General features: G+C 43.4%; 1 protein-coding gene across 1 annotated transcript in view; it reads right to left on the reverse strand.

Annotated features, from left to right (window-relative positions):
* LOC132870266 (zinc finger protein 208-like) overlaps positions 1-10,900 on the reverse strand; it is a 63,346-nt gene extending 52,446 nt beyond the window's left edge. The window contains exon 1 of the mRNA XM_060903906.1: positions 8,298-10,900. Coding sequence (XP_060759889.1) covers positions 8,298-9,485 — 1,188 coding nt within the window. The 5' untranslated portion in view covers positions 9,486-10,900. The remainder of the gene's footprint in view (positions 1-8,297) is intronic.
* Positions 10,901-21,306: the final 10,406 nt, after the last annotated feature.

The following is a 21,306-nucleotide window of genomic DNA, read 5'->3' on the forward strand; positions in this document are numbered from 1 at the left end:
ATTTAGTGACAGGCAATACAGTGGTTGAGAGACAGATACAGAGGGATTGTGAGTTTGTAAAGGATGCAGCCAGTACATTATTGAAATGTCCTTAATCTTCAAAATTCCATTGTTCATGTATTCCATCACCATTCCATAATGGGGTGTGTGTGTGTGTGTGTGTGTGTGTGTGAGAGAGAGAGAGAGAGAGAGAGAGAGAGAGAGATTTTATGTGGGGGTGGTAGAGAAAGAGAGAGGTATGAGTTTTTAAAGGTTGCAGCCAGTACATTACTGAAAAGTCCTTAATCTCCAAATGTCCATTGTTCATCATAATCATATGAGAAAGAAAGTCCTACTTATTGCTGGCTTCTCCAAAGTCTTCATAGAAAGGTGGTGTAGGCGCAATCAGTTAATTATTGAAATTAAGTGATCAATCTCGTTAAATCAGTCTCATTAAATTTGAAGGTTAATAATTAAAATGAATCAATCCCATTGAATCGTTTACTTTGACTCATTTGAATTGAATCATACCATAGAATCAGTCTCATTTGAAGTGAATCATTCAGTGAATCATTTAGTGAATCGTTCAATGAATCATTTAGTGAATCATACCATTAATCCTGGATAAATTACCAAACAGCTAGATTATGGTATATTTCCAAATTATTATTGATCACTTACTATATTACATAAATCTGCACCTTTTTGAATTCTTTGCGATTGGGGACTTCAGATATTGTTCACACCAACAAGATGAATACACACAGCTTTGATAATAAATGAATTTATTATACAAAGATAAAATTAATAATCAATATATACAAGCAGTGAGGTATATATATATATATATATATATATATATATATATATATATATATATATGTGTGTGTGTGTTTATGTGTGGTGTGTGTATGTGTGTGTGTGTTAGGCCCCTAGGCCTGAGCCAAGGTGTGTGTGTATGAGGGAGCTATAAAATTTGGAATGTTCTTATCTGATGTTTTGGTATGTTGAGTGTGGAGGAGGGGCTTGACCATGTGTTTAGACAAAAGGCTAGTTCTGTATAGCTAACCAAAATGTGTTTGAGCACGAGGTAGGCCCAGATTAGCTTCGTGTTGCTAAGCTAAGGCAAAAGGGAAGCTATCTAAAGTGTATCAGGCCTGGTCAGGCCTGTTGAGCACGTGTTTTCTCAGTAACAAAAGGATTTCACACTCATAACATTACCAAACTCACTGAAATCTTAATAAGGTCAAAATGTGTGTTAAGAGAATTATGTTAGTAAGAAGAATAAGAGAAAGAGAGAGAGACATGCACAGCCTATTAAAACAAATGAGATCAAACAAACAGAACAATTCAATTCGACACGCTGCATGTCTAATAGTGTAATGAATAAACCTGAGTGTAAATTCACACTTTCAATAAAGCAACTTCCTAAAACTAGCTTAATTATTATGCCCAAATATATTTTACTCAATATCTTGCCTCTAGCAAAGTTCTGAGATGTTCGCCATTGCAGAGCTTCGCTGTTCATGAAGCACGTGAGTCGATTCCGTGAGTTGATTCCGTGGACAGAAAACTTCTCTTGATCCGATGCATCGTTCGTGATGAAAGGAAAGTCTCTGATTAATGTGCACAGAACTTCAATCAGGAAGAATTCTGGTCGCTCCTAATTACAAATTAAAACTGCGTTTGAGCTGCAGTCGTGACATCACTTCTAATATGAATAAACCAGTTGTAACTCAGGTTGAGTTTAAAGATCGCGCTATTCTGGACTTTTACCTTGGCCAGTGGTTAAGCACAGAATGTGCTGGATGGTGAATCTTGCAAGAAGGAAGTGTTTTCGGGTTTGAGAGCATCTCTTTTGTGCGTCTAGATTCCTTGGAATCCGGACACGAGAGACAAAGAGTGGAGCTTCCGCCTGGACTTATGCGCGCATGGCGGAATGACGTAGATGATCCCACCCACGCGTGACGTAGGTCACGCGGAAGAGGACTGGGAGTTGTAGTTCTTAGACACAGAATGGTGGCATGATACCTACAGTGGTGTGCAGAAGTATGGAACCCAAACTACATGAACACATTCCTCAACAGCGGAGGTTGAGGCTGTAGCAGACTCAGGCGATTTGAAAAATGTAGTTAGTTTCAGAAGTGCAGCTGCATTCTTTTTGCTTTGTGCCCTTTTTTTCATTTAGCGCAACCACTCTCATAACTGTGCTTCATCTTGTTTACAGTTCCCTCTGCTTTGATTTGAATTTCCGTCACGCACCTGTCTACATCATCAGATCATGGACTAGTCCAATGTAAAACAACCAGGGGGGCGTGCTGGAACAAATACTATATACACATTAATTCGATATTCTGATGCTTTTTTGATGTGTTTTTCCATTTATATCGTTGACTACTTAATATCAGAGACAAATTAAGATTACATATATATTGTTTGGTGTTTACTGTGACGGGGCTGACTGTTAGGGGCCCCCAAATTTTGGGGGCCCTAGGCAACCGCCTTGGTTTTCCTAATGGTAAGTCCGCCCCTGGTTATAGGAGTGAAATATCAGGAATTATTATACATAAAGGACACTTTTTAAACAGAATAAAAACACGTGTTCTATTCCCTTCTCACAGGTTTAATTTATTTGGTTCGATAGCATGCAATATTGTTAGCATATCGCTTATCCTACGTGTATTACGCCACTCTACCCAATGGAGAAAGAGCGCTGAATATGGTTTACAATACTGCATGGTTGTCAAGACAACAAGAAGTCACACATCAGACCTAATGTGGATATTCAATGAGAAAATATTCTGTTGTACATGCGCAGAAGCATTCTTTGTTCGCCAGCATTACCCGCAGTAAACTGTTGCAGTGAACTGAAAATGCCAACAGATACGTATGCCAAAAGCTGTGTAAAAGACACACACAGCTGATGCTCAACCACGCCCCTGCTGCCACAACTACTTACAAATGCTTCATAATATGGTGGCGCTGCAGGAGGAAGTGAAGCCTGCACACATGCATTTACAAGTGATACAGGAACAGATAGGCACAACTCCAAGGCAGATTTAATCAACTTCACACTTTTTGAGTTCTTACTCTTCTCTCTATTGTTACCAAGCTTTTTCTTGTAAGTACAGGTATAGTCTTGAGTGTTTGATGTGGTCAGAAACCTCACTAAAACTATGCTTCATGTCATCAAAATCCCAGCCAGGATTTTCTAGCTTGCCATTCAACATCAAACCAGCACTTAAACTTTTCCATCCATTATTTTGTAACCACTTATCCTGTGCAGGGTTATGGACAAGCTGGAGCCTATCCAGCTAACAGTGGGCGAGAGGCAGGGTACACCCTGGACAAGTCGCCAGATCATCACAGGGCTGACACATAGAGACAACCACTCACACTCACATTCACACCTCCAGTCAATTCGAGAGCTGCCAATTAACCTAACCTGCATGTCTCTGGGCTGTGGGGGAAACCGGAGCACCCGGAGGAAACCCACACAGACACGGGGAGAACATGCAAACTACACACAGAAAAGCCCCCATTGGCCAGTGGACTCAAACCCAGAACCTTCTTGCTGTGAGGTCATAGTGCTAACCACTACACCAACGTGCTGCCCCAGCACTCAAATAGCTCACATCAAATGTACTGTGGGCGGCACGGTGGTGTAGTGGTTAGCGCTGTCGCCTCACAGCAAGAAGGTCCTGGGTTCGAGCCCGAGGGCCGGCGAGGGTCTTTCTGTGTGGAGTTTGCATGTTCTCCCCGTGTCCGCGTGGGTTTCCTCCGGGTGCTCCGGTTTCCCCCACAGTCCAAAGACATGCAGGTTAGGTTAACTGGTGACTCTAAATTGACCGTAGGTGTGAATGTGAGTGTGAATGGTTGTCTATGTGTCAGCCCTGTGATGACCTGGCGACTTGTCCAGGGTGTACCCCGCCTTTCGCCCGTAGTCAGCTGGGATAGGCTCCAGCTTGCCTGCGACCCTGTAGAAGGATAAAGCGGCTAGAGATAATGAGATGAGATGAGAAATGTACTGTCTCTAGGTAAGGTTTTCCATTGTGCTCAACTGTCCAACCATCCGACTAAATTATCAATGAAGGGTTGCAAAAAATAGTCAAAACCCTTGTCATACATGAATTGATTTGGAGTCTGATATTTATTCTTAGACTGACCACTTCCACCCACAGAGTTCCCCAACTATTATATCACCTCCCCCACACCAACGGGACCCCCTGGAGAGTTCCCCCCCCCCCCAGACACACACACACACACATTAGGCAGCTGGGCCATAGAAGGTTCACGCTGCACGCTGCATGCTGCACGCTACACGCTACACGTTCACGTGAAGAACCGGACCCTGGGCCATTAAACTTCATGCTTGGATGTTCACGTGTTGCGTCTGTTCTACTTTGACCGAGTAACCAACAATATGGACTCTTCGGATGATGACGATTGCCTCATTCTGCTTTTACTGAGACAGAGGAAAAGAAAAAGGAACAGAATTTGGAGCCGAGAACACTTCCTTCTGAGAGAAACCCATGGTGAATTTCACCGAACATTCTATAATCTGCTTGACAATCCCGATGAAGAACTATTTTTCAATTATACCATTCAATTATATTTTTTCTGAAGTTTTCCCCTGAAAGCATAGCGTTATCTCCCTAGACCCGTTCTGATTGGCTGGCGCGGCGGTGACCACATGCATTGACTGGAATTTCCATCTTCACGCCTAGAAAAAAGTGTGCATGTTCATTTCTCGCTTCACGCGTGAAGTGTGTAGTGTGCAGCGTGCAACGTGAACGCCGTTCTATGGCCCAGAGCAAGTCATGCTACGTTTGTCCACTTTTCTTTACATGCGTGTAGCGTGTAGCATGCAGCGTGCAGCGTGAACCTTCTATGGCCCAGCTGCCTTAAGAATTGAAAAAAAAGGCGTGCGGGCACTAGGACCACACAGAAAGTGCACCTGCTCAAAAACAGGAGAGCATGCAAGCACCAGGACCATGCAGAAACATCCCCTGCTCAAGCTGCGCTCTCCTCTCATGTGCTCTCTTCTCATGAAAAACAAAATCTCAAAATATTAGAGTAGTTAATTCTGAGTTTAAGTAAAACTGTATAAATACAGTGTATCTCTTGGCCTAATTCAGTACATGCCACCACAATCATGGGGAAGAAGAAGAAACCTTTATTTGTCACATGCACACTTCAAGCACAGTGAAATTTATCCTCTGCATTTAACCCATCTGAAGCAGTGAACACACGCGCACACACACCCAGAGCAGTGGGCAGCCACACTAGAGCACCCGGTGAGCAGTCAGGGGTTAGGTACCTTGCTCAATTGAGCAAGGTACCTAACCCCTGACTGCTCACCGGGTGCTCCCTTAAGGGCAATTCAGTAAAAGGCCGCCCCACGTTAACCTAAGTGCGTGTCTTTGGACTGTGAGGGAAACTGGAGCAACCAGAGGAAACCCACACAGACACGGGGAGAACATGCAAACTCCGCACAGAAAGGCCCTCACCAGCCGCTGGGTTTGAACCCAGAACCTTCTTGCTGTGAGGCGACCGTGCTAACCACTACACCACCATGCCGCCCAAGACTACTGACTTGACAGCTGTCCAGAGGGCAATCATCAAAACCCTCCACAAGGAGGACCCACAGTTGTTCACTGCTGAAAAGGCTAGCTGGAAAAGGTGCACAAGCAACAGGGATGAGCACAGCCTTGAGAGGATTGTCAAGAAAAGTCAATTCAAGGACTTGGGAGAGCTTCACAAGGAGTGGACTGAGGCTGAGGTCATTGCATCAAGAGCCACCATGCACAGACGTCTTCACGAAAGGGGCTACAACTGTCACATTCCTAATATCAAGCCCCTCCTGAACCAGAGACAACATCAGAAGCATCTTACCTGGGCGAGGGAGAGAAAGAACTGGACTGTTGCTCAGTGATCCAAAGTCCTGTTTTCAGATGAAAGTAAACGTTGCATTTCATTTGGAAATCAAGGTCCTAGAGTCTGGAGGAAGAGCGCAGAGGCACAGAATCCAAGAAGGTGTTTGAAGTCCAGTGTGAAGTTTCCGCAGTCTCTGAGGATTTGGGGTGCCATGTTATCTGCTGTTGTTGGTCCACTGTGTTTTATCAAGTCCAAAGTCAATGCATCATCTACCAGGAGATTTTAGAGCACTTCATGCTTCCATCTGCTGACCAGCTTTATGGAGATGCCGATTTCCTTTTCCAGCAGGACTTAACACCTGCCCACAGTGCCAAAACTACTACCAAATGGTTTGTTGACCATGACATTACTGTGCTTGATTGACCAGCCAACTTACCTGACCTGAACCCCAGAGAGACTCCATGGGCTATTGTCAAGAGGAAGCTGAGAAACACCCAACCAAAAAATACAGACGAGCTGAAGACCGCCATCAAAGCAACCTGGGCTTAAATAACACCTCAGCAGTGCCACAGACTGATCATCTTCATGCCGTGCCACACTGATGCAGAATTTACTTTCATCTGAAAAGAGGGGTTTGGACCACTGAGCAACAGTCCAGTTCTTTCTCTCCTTTGCCCAGGTAAAGTGCTTTTGACTTTGTCTCTGGTTCAGGAGGGGCTTGATATGAGGAATGTGACAGTTGTAGCCCCTTTCCTGAAGACGTGTGTGCATGGTGGCTCTTGATGCACTGACACCAGCCTCAGTCCACGGTTTTTAAAGCTCTCCCAACTTCTTGAATCGACTTTTGACAATCCTCTCAAGGCTGTGGTCATCCCTGTTGTTTGTGCACCTTTTCCAGCCAGCCTTTTCAGCAATGACCTTCTGTGGGTTAATCTCCTTGTGGAGGGTGTCAATAATTGTCTTCCAGACAACCATCAAGTCAGCAGTCTTCCCCATGATTGTGGTTAAATGTACTGAACTAGACCGTGAGATCCATGGTATTTATACTGTTTTACCCAAACTCCAAATGAAATACTCATAATTTGAGATAATGGATTTCTTATATTCATAAGGTATAAGCTATATTCATTAAAAATAAAACAAAAGGTTTTAAATATTTCACTTTACGTGTAATGAATATAAATATATGGCAAAAAAACCTTTCACAATATTCTAATTCTTTGACATGCACGAGTATACACACACACAAATGCAAATCAGCACCGAACACACCACCCCCCATAAAGCACTATTGTGTATTAAACATTACTATATGTATTATTCCTCTATCCACTATTGAAACAAATCATAGAGGTTCCTGTATAAATACAATAACTGCATGTGAAATTATCTCGTTAATATATCACAATGCCATATGCGTACTGATTCACTTTTTCCTTCCTGTTGTGCTTGTTGTGTGTCTATAAACTTGTGCGAGTTGTTGTGATGTCTGTATTTTGTTTCCTGGTCTTTTTTCATATTCCTATGATAGGGGTTGTAATGGAAACTTCTAATAAACACTTCAGAATGCTAAGCAGTTGTCTTTTCAGTTATTTATTATAATAGATCATATATACCAGATATATAAAATAGGAAAGGGAAAAGAAGAAAGAAAAGAAAAAAACAAAACACCACCTCTAGTGATGTTGAGAGTGCACTCTGAGTTGTTTCTTAGGAATGTTCTCTATTATACTCTGAAGATATTTGCTTACTGCTTGCATCCATACGTGATTGGCTCAAGATTGTCTATGAAGCTTTGCTAATGTGTGCACCTGGCATGCTCTGGTATGTGCAGGCAGATGCGTAGTTAGGGAGAACTCAGGCACCCTGCTTATCACCACCAAGGCCACAGAAAGGCGATTACAACATGGGAAAAACATCTTTCTCAGCACACTAGGCCACTTGAGTTCAACACACAAACACAGAGAGTAGGAATGTTCATCCACTAAATTTCCCTCACAGGGTCCTCTTAAACTTTGTGTAGAAGCTATTTACTCCATCAACAAATTCAGGCTCTTGGTTGAACTTGAATTAAAAGAGCTTGTGTAGTCACGCCAATGAAAATTTCCATTATATTTACAATACAATACCTCTTTGTTTCAGCTGTTTGCTTATGTTCGAGGGAGACGTTAGTATCATGTGTCTCACTCAGAGCTCCAGACTGGGTAAGAGGGATTTGCACTGGTTAAATGCATATTGATGTACTGCATACTTGATATTGTGGCATTCAGGTGAAACCAGGAAAAAATGGAGAAAAAAAAATCATCATGAATTCTGCTAAAATGTGGACAGTAAGCAACAAAGCCCCATGCTACAGAATACTACATATCGTTTTATGTAAGAAGCCTTTTACCTCCCTTTTAAAAAGATTGAAAAACAGATATCCTAATTTGTCAAATTTACATATCAAGTGATGAGGGCTTGATGTTAGCGCATTTATGTTTCTTAAATAAATTTGAATAAGTATAGCTCTGTCCACATTGTCCGCAGTGAAATGGCTTTTCTCCTGTGTGGACACGCTGGTGTATTTGGAGAGTACTCTGACGAGTAAAACTCTTCCCACACTGGCCACATTGAAACGGCTTCTCTCCTGTGTGAACGCGCTGATGTTGTTGGAAAGTACTCTGACAAGTAAAACTTTTCTCACACTGTGAGCAGTAATACGGCCTTTCGCCTGTGTGGATTCGCTTGTGCTGTTGAAGAGTACTAAGAAAAGTAAAACTCTTCCCACACTGTGAGCAGTCATATGGCTTCTCTCCTGTGTGAATGCGTTTGTGCCGTTGCAGACTACTCTGACAAGTGAAACTCTTCCTACACTGTGAGCAGACATATGGCTTCTCTCCTGTGTGGATGCGCTTATGTTGTTGAAGATTCCTCTGACAAGTAAAACTCTTCCCACACTGTAAGCAGACATACGGCTTCTCTCCTGTGTGAATGTGCTCATGTTGCTGGAGACTCCTTTGACAAGTAAAACTCTTCCCACACTGTGAGCAGACATTCGGTTTCTCTCCTGTGTGAACGTGCTTGTGCCGTTGGAGACTATTCTGATAAGTAAAACTCTTCCCACACTGTGAGCAGACATACGGCTTCTCTCCTGTGTGGATGCGCTTGTGTTGTTGGAGACTCCGCTGACAAGTAAAACTCTTCCCACACTGTGAGCAGACATACGGCTTCTCTCCTGTGTGAATGCGAATGTGCCGTTGGAGGCCATTCTGATAAGTAAAACTCTTCCCACACTGTGAGCAGACATATGGCTTCTCTCCTGTGTGGATGCGCTTATGTAGTTGGAGACTCCTCTGACGAGTAAAACTCTTCCCACACTGTGAGCAGATATACGGCTTCTCTCCGCTGTGAATGCGCTCGTGTTGTTGGAGATGACTCTGCTGAGTAAAACTCTTCCCACACTGTGAGCAGATATACGGCTTCTCTCCGTTGTGAATGTGCTCGTGTTGTTGGAGATGACTCTGCTGAGTAAAACTCTTCCCACACTGTGAGCAGATATACCACTTCTCTCCTTTGTGGATGCTCTGGTGATTTTTGAGATGATCACTTTTAGGAAAACTCTTCCCACTCTCTGAGCAGTGGTACATCTAGAAAACATAATAAAATGATTCAAGTTACTTAAATAATTTTAGATTTTATCCCCATGTTATCATAGCATTCTAAATGCAAACACAGCCTACAATACTGTAATATGGCTTGAGCACCAAATCATCCACCTTTAATGGCTGTGGCACACCGAATTTTAGAGAAGCAAATGTAGATAGAGCTGATAAATTAATCATCTAATATAATTATGTTTATTATTTGAATTATTAATGTGGCGTTGCTATCTGCATCTCTCATTTCCCTGTCTATGTTTAGAAATGTCTCCATTTTTTCTCCTGATGATCAATTACTTTTGGTAAATTTTAAAAAAAACTGATATCTTTGTTTCATTCAAAACAATTTGCACATCCAAAAAACACAGCAAAACCTTCCCATACTGATCAATAACAACTAACTCGTCTAAATGAAGTACTACAAGCATGCCCCCTGTCAGTGGCAGTGTAGTTACTGTTGCTATGGAGTCACATGATGGTGCAAAGCCTCCACTGTAGTTTGAGTGAGGGTTAGGGCTGTGAGTGAATGTGGGGGCCAAAGAGAGAGGACTTCTTTTAGTCTACTGGAACACACTTTTTCTTTCATTTTTGTCTGTGGAAGTAAAATGGACTGGAATAAATACCACCCATTAAAAGCAGATTTTCTGGCTCACCTTTGTGAAGAAAAAAGACCAGAAAACACAGATATTACCCAAAAGGGGCAGAAAGTTTACAGCACTCTGGCCCTGGAGCTCTGAGAGAACAGACAACACATGTCCGCTCAACACAGTAAAAATGGTGCTGTATCACACCACACTAGTATTATTATTATTATTATTATTATTATTAATAAACCCAAGTCTACAGCACTAGAATCATATTACAATCCTTTTTATAGATAAACTTTTGAATGATGGTGCATATTTGTGTGAATTGCTACAAAACCATAAACAGTAGTTTTGAACATGTGCACAAATCTTCTGTTTCTGCCCAAAAACAAATTCTTCTGAATAAGAGCCCATTTTCTCCCTCATCCATCTCCCAAGTGGAGCAACTGTTCCACATTTCCATCTAATGAACTTCAGTGAGTGAGCTAACAGATAGCAGGCTGGTCTTCTGGTTTGTTCATCTGCTGATTGGTTCAGAATTTACATCAGAAACCTGCAGCCAAATCAGCTCCTTTATGAACACTGCAGGACTTTAGCTGTTTAAAGAGTTTAAAAGTAAAAGAGGACTCAGCCCCATGACTAAACTTATCCTTTGAGCCAGTAGCAGCAGGAGTCTGTGGAGATTTTCCTCCAGAGCGCCGTCTGGACCCTCATTTCATTAGAAGAGGTGGAAAGAATCAGGACACAGCAAGAAAAATCCACAGATTCATGACTCCAGAATCTCCACTAGCTGTTAACCGAGCAGCTCAGGTGGAAGTTTCACAAACCTTTAGCGTGCTGCTGTTACTGCTGCTGTTGTTTCTCTTCTTGTTCTTCGAGGTTTATTGGCGGTTTGCAAACAGAGAGGTGGTGCATTACCACCACCTACTGGTCTGGAGGGCGCATCAAAATGTCCAGTATTTACAATATAGATATAAAAGAAAGTGAAAAGAAAAAATATCTCATCTCATCTCATTATCTCTAGCCGCTTTATCCTGTTCTACAGGGTCGCAGGCAAGCTGGAGCCTATCCCAGCTGACTACGGGCGAAAGGCGGGGTTGACCCTGGACAAGTCGCCAGATTATCACAGGGCTGACATAGAGACACAGACAACCATTCACACTCACATTCACACCTACGCTCAATTTAGAGTCACCAGTTAACCTAACCTGCATGTCTTTGGACTGTGGGGGAAACCGGAGCACCCGGAGGAAACCCCCGCGGACACGGGGAGAACATGCAAACTCCACACAGAAAGGCCCTCGCCGGCCACGGGGCTCGAACCCAGGACCTTCTTGCTGTGAGGTGACAGTGCTAACCACCATGGCCGTAACTACCATTGAGGACACCGAGGTCATGTCCTCGGTATTTTTTTCAGAAATTTAAAATTGGTCCACGCTGAATTCGAGCAGTGATCAATGTAAAACGCAGCGTCCACATCCACATGTCATCTGTATTTCCCCCCAATAAAATTCACATTTGTCTAATGTCATCTGAAATCTCTCAGCCTCTATCTCTATCGCTGCCGTGTCTAACGCAGCGTCACGCGATGTAGCCTATACTAGTGTCGGCTGGGGAAGTTGGGTTTTGGATAAAACAGGCAGGGTGTAGTCTACACTCTATCACATATCACCTAACCTAACGTAGGCTAATAGTCACATCGCATTATAGAGCTTTACCCGAGTGCAAAATGAAAACGTTGCAACAAACTAAATTAAGGTTTGGACAGCCAACAGAAGAGCAGGGAAAGAGAAGGAGGGAAGGTGAGAAAATATTGTCAGTGCAGTGGCAGACCGTTCAGCGGTGTCATGCCAACTTTCCAAGGGGAAACGTTTCATTGTCATTGCCGATTACATTTTAGTTAGCATTTCGAGAAACATTCAAAACTACGTTGTCACAGGCAGCCCTGTGCAGGGCTGAGTAAACGGGCTTGTTTGAGTAACTCTCTCTCTTTCTCTCATAACTCTCTCTTTCTCTCTCACTCACTCACACAGACACACACACACAAATAATACACTCTCACACACTCTCTCTAATACATAGTCTTCACACAGAACTAATAGCCCTACATTCTAATGTAATTTAAGATAATGAAATGTAAATAATGCCAATACTTCAGGTAGCTGAGCGGTCCGTGTATCATCCGATCATTCAAGTATTCTATTCAATCTGGAAAACGAAAAACAAAAAAAAACAATATTTCGTTTTCCTGTTTTTCTGTATGACCAAAAAATGAGGGATTGGTGTTTGCTTTCCTTTTTCCAACTCAAAACAGAACAAATAATAAACAGGGAAACCAAAACGAAATAATAACTCTAATTTACGATTATTGATTTTCTCTATTCCCCACGCTACATTAGCCTTCCCATGATCCTCAGCAACAGTCCATCATCATCTCTGCGTCTATGAAACAGAAAAATTGCATGTGCATGTATATATCAAGTAATTTATTCATACATCCTATTCATTTAATATATTAAGCTGTTAATGTTAAGCTGATGATCTCTTAATTATTATTATCTCAATATAATAGTAATCTGTACTCGAGTTGAGGGGGGATGGGGGGGATGCCTTCCCCCCTGGAATAAAAAATGGTCAAAATCATCCCCCCTCTAAAACGGGCATCCCCCCTCCCTTCCCTTGAGCAATTTTATCAATAAATGTGGCCATTACTTCTATTTAACATTGGAATTAGAAATGCCATTCCACATAGCTCTGCTGAAACTGAGCATACAGTAAGCTACCGCGAGAGAGGGCGCGCGCAAGCGAAGCGTTTGAGGAGGTGACATTCAGTTGGGGTTCCGTTATTTTTTATTTCATTCGGCGTCAGTGACAGCAGCGGATTGCAGCATCATGGCCAAGCGGAGTGGACAGCAAGACCTAAGCAAGTTCGGATTTAAGATCGCAAGAAAAAAAACATTTCAGGGGTAAGTCAAGAGTTACGAATATCAGTCACACTTTCTGTGAGCCCACTATCACGCTGTAAAGTTACCGATTCAGTTGCCTGCTGAGGTTTTAATAAATTATTTACCAAACGATTTAAAAGGAGCCTACCATGACTATGAAGTTGCACTTCAAATTGCACTAGTCATGGTAGGCTCCTTTTAAATTGTTTGGTAAATAATTTATTAAAACCTCAGCAGGCAATGTAAATTAACAACTGAATCTTTTCATATCAAGTCAATAGAATTTTTATTCAAAGCTGAACATTGGGAACATTGAATTAAATACAGAGGTAGGTAGGTAACCAATAAGCTAAAACAAGCAACAGTAAATTGTAAATCTTCAGCTCTTCAGCTGTTGGTTCTCCTGCTCCTGTATTGTCTCACACTCCAGGTCCTCCAGCTCCTGCCGCACTGTGTTGCAGTTGCTGCTGACTGTCATCTGGAATAAAGAGCAGTGGATAAGATAATTTAATTATATACAATTATAATGTTATTTCTGATTTATTTATTATCTGAACGAGGATTTGAGCTTTGAAAAATGACCGGATTCTTTCTGTAACGTTGATTCCCGCTGTTATCTAGGTCACGTGACACCTTAACGTTGACGGTTACCAAGGAGCTGCCTTGGATACTTTGATACTTTGCTTCGATACATACCAGCACGTTGATACATACTGGATACAAGCTAGCAAAATGAGTTAAAAGCAGGCATCTTTGGAAAGTTTCTTTGGAAAGGGGAAAAGGAGACAGAAGAAGAGCCTATGACGAAGAAAAAGAAAGCTGCATTTTAGCAGACACTTTGTCGAGTCCTACACCAATCCTGCTCTGCCTTACATGTTGTGACCGGCTCTCTAATGAAGCAATGAAGCCTTCAAAACTGCTAGTGTCGTTAATTTTAGCCTTCCTGTCTTCAATAACACTTTTTGTTGCCTGAAGAATAACAAACGAACGTCCAGGCTGATGAAATTAATGGCCTTATACAAGAAATCAAAGCTAACATGAACCTGAATAAGCTATCGATAGCTGGCTAGACTCCAAACTAACATTCATTATGATAGCTGTGTTGTTATCCGCCGCCCACATATCGGTAACTTTACAGCGTGATAGTGGGCTCACAGAAAGTGTGACTGATATTCGTAACTCTTGACTTACCCCCTGAAATGTTTTTTTTCTTGCGATCTTAAATCCGAACTTGCTTAGGTCTTGCTGTCCACTCCGCTTGGCCATGATGCTGCAGTCCGCTGCTGTCACTGACGCTGAATGAAATAAAAAATAACGGAACCCCAACTGAATGTCACCTCCTCAAACGCTTCGCTTGCGCGCGCCCTCTCTCGCGGTAGCTTACTGTATGCTCAGTTTCAGCAAAGCTACGTGGAATGGCATTTCTAATTCCAATGTTAAATAGAAGTAATGTCCACATTTATTGATAAAATTGCTCAAGGGAAGGGAGGGGGGATGCCCGTTTTAGAGGGGGGATGATTTTGACCATTTTTTATTCCGGGGGGATGGCATCCCCCCCACCCCCCCTCAACTCGAGTACAGATTACTATTATATTGAGATAATAATAATTAAGAGATCATCAGCTTAACATTAACAGCTTAATATATTAAATGAATAGGATGTATGAATAAATTACTTGATATATACATGCACATGCAATTTTTCTGTTTCATAGACGCAGAGATGATGATGGACTGTCGCTGAGGATCATGGGAAGGCTAATGTAGCGTGGGGAATAGAGAAAATCAATAATCGTAAATTAGAGTTATTATTTCGTTTTGGTTTCCCTGTTTATTATTTGTTCTGTTTTGAGTTGGAAAAAGGAAAACAAACACCAATCCCTCATTTTTTGGTCATACAGAAAAACAGGAAAACGAAATATTGAGTGTTTTTTTTGTTTTTCGTTTTCCAGATTGAATGGAATACTTGAATGATTGGATGATACACGGACCATACACGGACCCCGAGCAATACACTCAGTTCATTTCAGTTTTGACTTTTATGTCAGACAAAACTCCACAGTTATGATGGCACAGTTTTAGAATTGTTGAAGTAAATGTCTCATCTCATCTCATTATCTCTAGCCACTTTATCCTTCTACAGGGTCGCAGGCAAGCTGGAGCCTATCCCAGCTGACTACGGGCGAAAGGCGGGGTACACCCTGGACAAGTCGCCAGGTCATCACAGGGCTGACACACAGACACAGACAACCATTCACACTCACATTCACACCTACGGTCAATTTAGAGTCACCAGTTAACCTAACCTGCATGTCTTTGGACTGTGGGGGAAACCGGAGCACCCGGAGGAAACCCATGTGGACACGGGGAGAACATGCAAACTCCACACAGAAAGGCCCTCGCCGGCCCCGGGGCTCGAACCCAGGACCTTCTTGCTGTGAGGCGACAGCGTTAACCACTACACCACCGTGCCACCCTGAAGTAAATGTGTTATGAGCCAAACTTACATTACAGGCAATGGTGAGAACACTCTGTTTCAGAGAATGCATGCAAATGGATCTCAGTTCAAGACAGCCAGATAGACTGATGCCTTTACATTACTGCTCAGAATGTCTCTCCACATACAGACACCCACAAATAACACACAAACTCTCAGTCTCTCTCTCTCTCTCTCTCTCTCTCACACACACACACACACTCACACTATTATTATAAGGTGTAATACTAAAGCTTACAATTCAGCAGTTCACACCCTTTCTGTCATGTGTATGCTGCAATGTAAATAATGCCAATACTTTAGGTAACTGGTACTTTAGGTATGTATACTCAGTTCAAGAGTTCACTACCTTTCTACTTTTATGTCAGATAAAACACCACAGTTATGGTGCCACAGTTGTAGAATTGTTAAAATAAATGTGTCCACCACCAAATCTATCCTTGGTTTGTTATTTATTTATTTAAGTTGTGCTGGGGGGGGGGTGTGCTGTCAGCCATGCTTGACCTCGGTATTTGAAAAATCCTGGTTACGGCCCTGCTAACCACTACACCACCATGCCGCCTAGAAAAAATATATTAAATGAATATATAAAAGTAAAAATGAACTCATGTCCTTGTTCATCAAAGTAGTTCTTCTAAGATACTGAAATAGGAGAAAACTCATTTCTTGAATTATTTTGGAGAATTTCTATTTGATCAGTGTACTTATCTGAGGGATTGAATGAGATGTCTGACATAATATAATATAATATTACAGAGGATATTGCATGGCTGTGCAAAGATATGAAGTTTATCTTCGAGTGGTGAACTCATTTGCTTCACTCACTCACGAAAATATTTTCAACACAAAAAGATAAACTTCAACAATGGACAATAAATTCCAATTACAAAACTGCAACAATTAGCATCCTCAGATCCCATACCATAAAAAGTGTTATTAAATGGAAGGTAATGTAATACAATTGTAATAATACCTCTGTCGCAACTTTTTTTGAGTGCGTTGCAAACATCAAATTCTAACTTCGTTTATAATTACAAAATACAATTAAGCTGGTCAGTAAAACTATTGAAAATGTTTTCTTTGTACTTTTGTCAGTTAAATAAAGATTCACACAAATTAACAAATCATACATTTTTGCTTTTATTGCATTTTGGAAAACATCCCAACTTTTCTAGAAATGGGGTTGTAAACAGGAGAGATAAGAAGAGGTCCCCGCAGGACTTTTTGATTGCTGAATTGCTCCTGCCTTTTCAGGTGGGAGGTCAACAGGAAGGCATGATTGTGGACACCTTTTCAGACAACTTGTGTGTATCCACTGTGGCTGGGAGTCAGTGAGGACAGCTGTCCTCCTCCTGCAATGCAGCATCAGTGACTTCTGGCTCCAGTACATGCATGAGAATACAGCGATAATCAGGACCAGTGAGTTGAGCATAATGAGTGTGAGAGTGCACAGAATCACAGAAGATATGTATTTCCTTAGGGCTAGGAAGTGCCTGTATAAAGGCATTAATGTCACATAGTTCAGGTGGTGAAATGTGGTGCTCCTCTCTCCCATGACCACGAAAGGGAATGCTGGATTAAATTGTGGAGCATGTGGCTGTATTGGTTTGCAAAGTCTCTGGAGAACATTTGGTTTATTTCCAGTGTAACATGTCACAGCTTGCTTTGAGTGGACTATGACACTGGTTCCATTATTTTCAGGATGGAAATTCAGCCCAGAGGTGGGCTCATGGGCAGGACTGATGGCAAATGCAGTAAGGATACTCGCTGCTTCTGCATATGGGTTAGTCTGCAGAGGAATGGTGTGCTGAACACTATTGTAACAACACTTTAACTTGTAGGGAAACAGAGGAACTGGAAGCAGACTTCAGAACAGGTGAGTTCTTTTATTTTTAACACTTTTCAGTGACAACTAAGGGCCAATTTATGCTGACAACCCAGTCCTCGCAGACGGCATCTGCGAAGCCCCCCCCCTGCTTCGCAGACGCTCTGTGCGCACCTCCCAAAATTTGTGACCACCGCAGACAGCCTCGCAGACAGCGTCGCAGACAAGAGGGCTCTGATTGGTCCACTCTACATCCACTGTACATGCACTTCCGCTTCCCTACTTCCCCGGTTTATTTTGTTTTCACGACCGCCATTTTTAAAAACACGAACGAAGATGGAGCAGCACGAAGAGCGGTTGATCGAGGAAGTGAGGAAGTATGTACATCTATATGACTCCAGTTCTAGTCATTATAAGGACAGCGCAATATAAGGACAGTGGTGTTGAATGACCTGTTGCTCAGTTACTGGAAGATAAACACTCCACTAACCACACCCACCAACTACTCCTAGTGATTTCACGACTTCGCACCCCCTTGCGTTGTGGCGGTGGATAACATCGCACACGCCTATACTCCCTGCTCAACAATAAATTACAACTGTCTGCGAAAAGCTATCTGCGAAAGCCTTGTCGCAAGAGCATGCAGAGGCCTTAATACATCAACTTACACACACACACACACACACACACACACACACACACACACACACACACACACACACAGGGTGAGACAGCTCTCTCACTTGTTCCTGGCTCTCTGAAAGACACACAGGTTAATAGACAGCCAGTAATTTGACACAGGTGCACATCACACATGACCTGCTGGTTCAACCTGCCTCCTTGCGGTTCACAGCCTATGCTCAACCACGCCCCCACTGCCACATACCCCCACTGCCTGACTCAGGCCAAGGAGCTGTCCAGCCTGCAGCAGACAGCCCCCCCCCCCTGACAGGAGAGGTAATCTGCGACTACCATCTGTGCACCCGGTCTGTGGACCACCTCAGATTACAAGGGCTGAAAGACCAGATACCAATGAGTGATCTGCACATTGGCATCCTTCATCCGGTGGATCCACTGGAGTGGGGCATGGTTGGAACAGAGGGCAAATGGGCATCATAGCAGGTAGTACGAGAGAGTGAGGACCACCTACTTAATGGCCAGACACTCCTTCTCTATTGTGCTGTACTTTGACTCTCGCATGACTCTTGTGGCTGATGTACAGCACCAGATGCTCTTCCCCCTCCCCCACCTGGGACAAAATGGGGCCCAGCCTTCTGTTCGACGCATCCGTCTGTAAAATAAAAGAGAGAGAAAAGTCAGGAGAATGCAACAGCCCCCCCCCCACACACAAAACCACCTTTACTTGAGCAAAAGCCTGTTTGCACAGCTCTATCCACTGGACTGGATCTGGCACCCCCTTTTTAGTGATGTCCGAAAAGTTAGGCATGAACTGCCTATAATAGCTAGCCAACCCCAGGAACTGCCTCACCCCCTTTTTGGTCTTAGGTCTCAAGCAGTCCACAATCGCTGCAGTCTTATCAATTTGGGGACGCACCTACCCATGACCCAAGTGGAAGCCCAGATACCATACTTCCACCTGCCCAATTAAACACTTCTTTGGATTTTCTGTGAGCCCAGCATGCCTCAGCAACCTCAGAACTGCCCTAAGATGCTGTAAATGCCGCTCTCAAACATTACTATAAATGATTATATCATCGGCGGCACGGTGGTGTAGCGGTTAGCACTGTCGCCTCACAGCAAGAAGGTACGGGTTCGAGCCCCGTGGCCAGCGAGGGCCTTTCTGTGCGGAGTTTGCATGTTCTCCCCGTGTCCACGTGGGTTTCCTCCGGGTGCTCCGGTTTCCCCCACAGTCCAAAGACATGCAGGTGACTCTAAATTGACTGTATGTGTGAATGAGAGTGTGAATGGTTGTCTGTGTCTATTTGTCGGCCCTGTGATGACCTGGCGACTTGTCCAGTGTGTACCCCACCTTTCGCCCGTAGTCAGCTGGGATTGGATCCAGCTTGCCTGCGACCCTGTAGAACAGGATAAAGTGGCTAGAGATAATGAGATGAGATGAGATTATATCATCTGAGTAGGCCACCACATATGCATTGTGGGGATGGAGAATTCGGTCCATAAGACGCTGAAATATCGCTAGAGCCCCAAACAATCCGAAAGGAAGGGTGACAAATTGGTGTAAGCCAAACAGAGTGGAAAAGGACATTTTCTCAGAGGATAATGGAGTCAAGGGGATCTGTGAATATCCCTTTGTTAAATCCAGTGTGGAGTAAAAGCAAGCCACGTCTAACCAATCGAGCAGTTCATCAATGCGAAGTATTGGATGTGTGTCGAATTTAGACATCGCATTGACTTTTCTATAGCCCACACAGAACTGTCCGGACCCATCTGACCAACCCATCCGGACCAACCTGGAACCAAGACCACTGGGCTACTCCAGTCATTGTGCGATTCCTCAATTATTCCCAACTTAAGCATAGCCTGGAGTTCATCGCGAACCACATTTTTCTTGTTTTCAGGGAGCTGATATGGGCAGCTGCACATAACCACCCTTGGGGGAGTCTCAATGTGGTGCTCTGTGAGGTTAGCATGACCAGGTAGGGGCGAGAACACATCACAGAATTCCTCTTGCAACTTAATAATCTGTGCTCTCTGGGACAGTGAGGGATGGTCTTCACAGGGGTCTGGGGTGAATTGGGTCACACATTTGAGACTTACCTCTGGTCCCAGCTTCACCCTCTCTGGAACCTCCTCTCTCCACAGTTTGTGAGGGAAATTTAGTGGATGAACATTCCTATTCTCTGTGTTTCTATGTGTTGAGCTCAAGTGGCCTAGCATACTGAGAAAGATGTTTTTCCCATGCTGTAATCGCCTTTCTGTGGCCTTGGTGGTGATAAGCAGGGTGCCTGAGTTCTCCCTAACTACGCATCCGCCTGCACATACCAGAGCATGCCAGGTGCACACTTTAACAAAGTTTCATAGAAAATCTTGAGCCAATCACGTGAAGACGTGAGCAGTAAGCGAATGCCTTTAGAGTAGAATAGATAACAGCCACTAAAACACAACTCAGAGTGCGTGTACTCTCGGAATCACTGAAGTGGTGTCTTCTCTTTCCTGTCCTATTTTATATATCTTTTATATGATCCATTATAATAAATAACTGAAAAGACAACTGCTAAGCATTCTGAAGTGTTTATTAGAAGTTTCCATTACAAGTTGCAGGAGATTGTGGTGATAAATTTGAAGTGTCGCTCCTATCTGGACGTTTGACCTCATAGTCGACCTCCCCAATTCACCATGTGACCTCACAAGGCCCTTGCCACTTGGTGAGCAATTTTGAACTTGCAGTGGGCAATAAAATGAGGACTTTACTTTAGAGAGAGAGAGAACTTCTGGGTTGCTATGATGGTGCTGACTGATGGCGACACGCTGCGACACTATACTCGCTGTGGAAACACATCTACTGATGCAACTGGACACATCGTCAGTGATGTTCCTGGAATCATTGGGTGTTTTGGGTCTTTCAACATCATACACCCTCATCCAGGTGACCCAGCCGGGGCTGATCAGACCCCAGCTTGTGTCCAGATGGCATGCTAGCTACCACGACTCCATGGTTCTCCTCTCTTGAGCCACAGCCATCTTGAGGCCCTCTCTGCCGCTTCGGTGGCATTGCGGATGGCTCTCCTCTTCTGCTGTCCGACGATGCCTAAACACCCCAGTGCGCTGGCCAAGGACCGGGCTGCAAAGCCTCTGCAGCCTACCTCAATTGGAAGGCACTTTGCCCTCCATCCTGACTGCTGGCATTCATTGACCAGCCCCGTGTACTTGGAGAGCTTCCTTTCAAAAGCTTCTTCCAGGCGGTCTTCCCACGGGACTGTCAGCTCCAGCATTATGACCTGCTTGGTGGCCTCGGATACAAGGACGATATCAG

The sequence above is a fragment of the Neoarius graeffei genome, chromosome 22 (genome assembly GCF_027579695.1).
Source record: "Neoarius graeffei isolate fNeoGra1 chromosome 22, fNeoGra1.pri, whole genome shotgun sequence".
In the NCBI taxonomy this organism is placed as follows: Eukaryota; Metazoa; Chordata; class Actinopteri; order Siluriformes; family Ariidae; genus Neoarius; species Neoarius graeffei.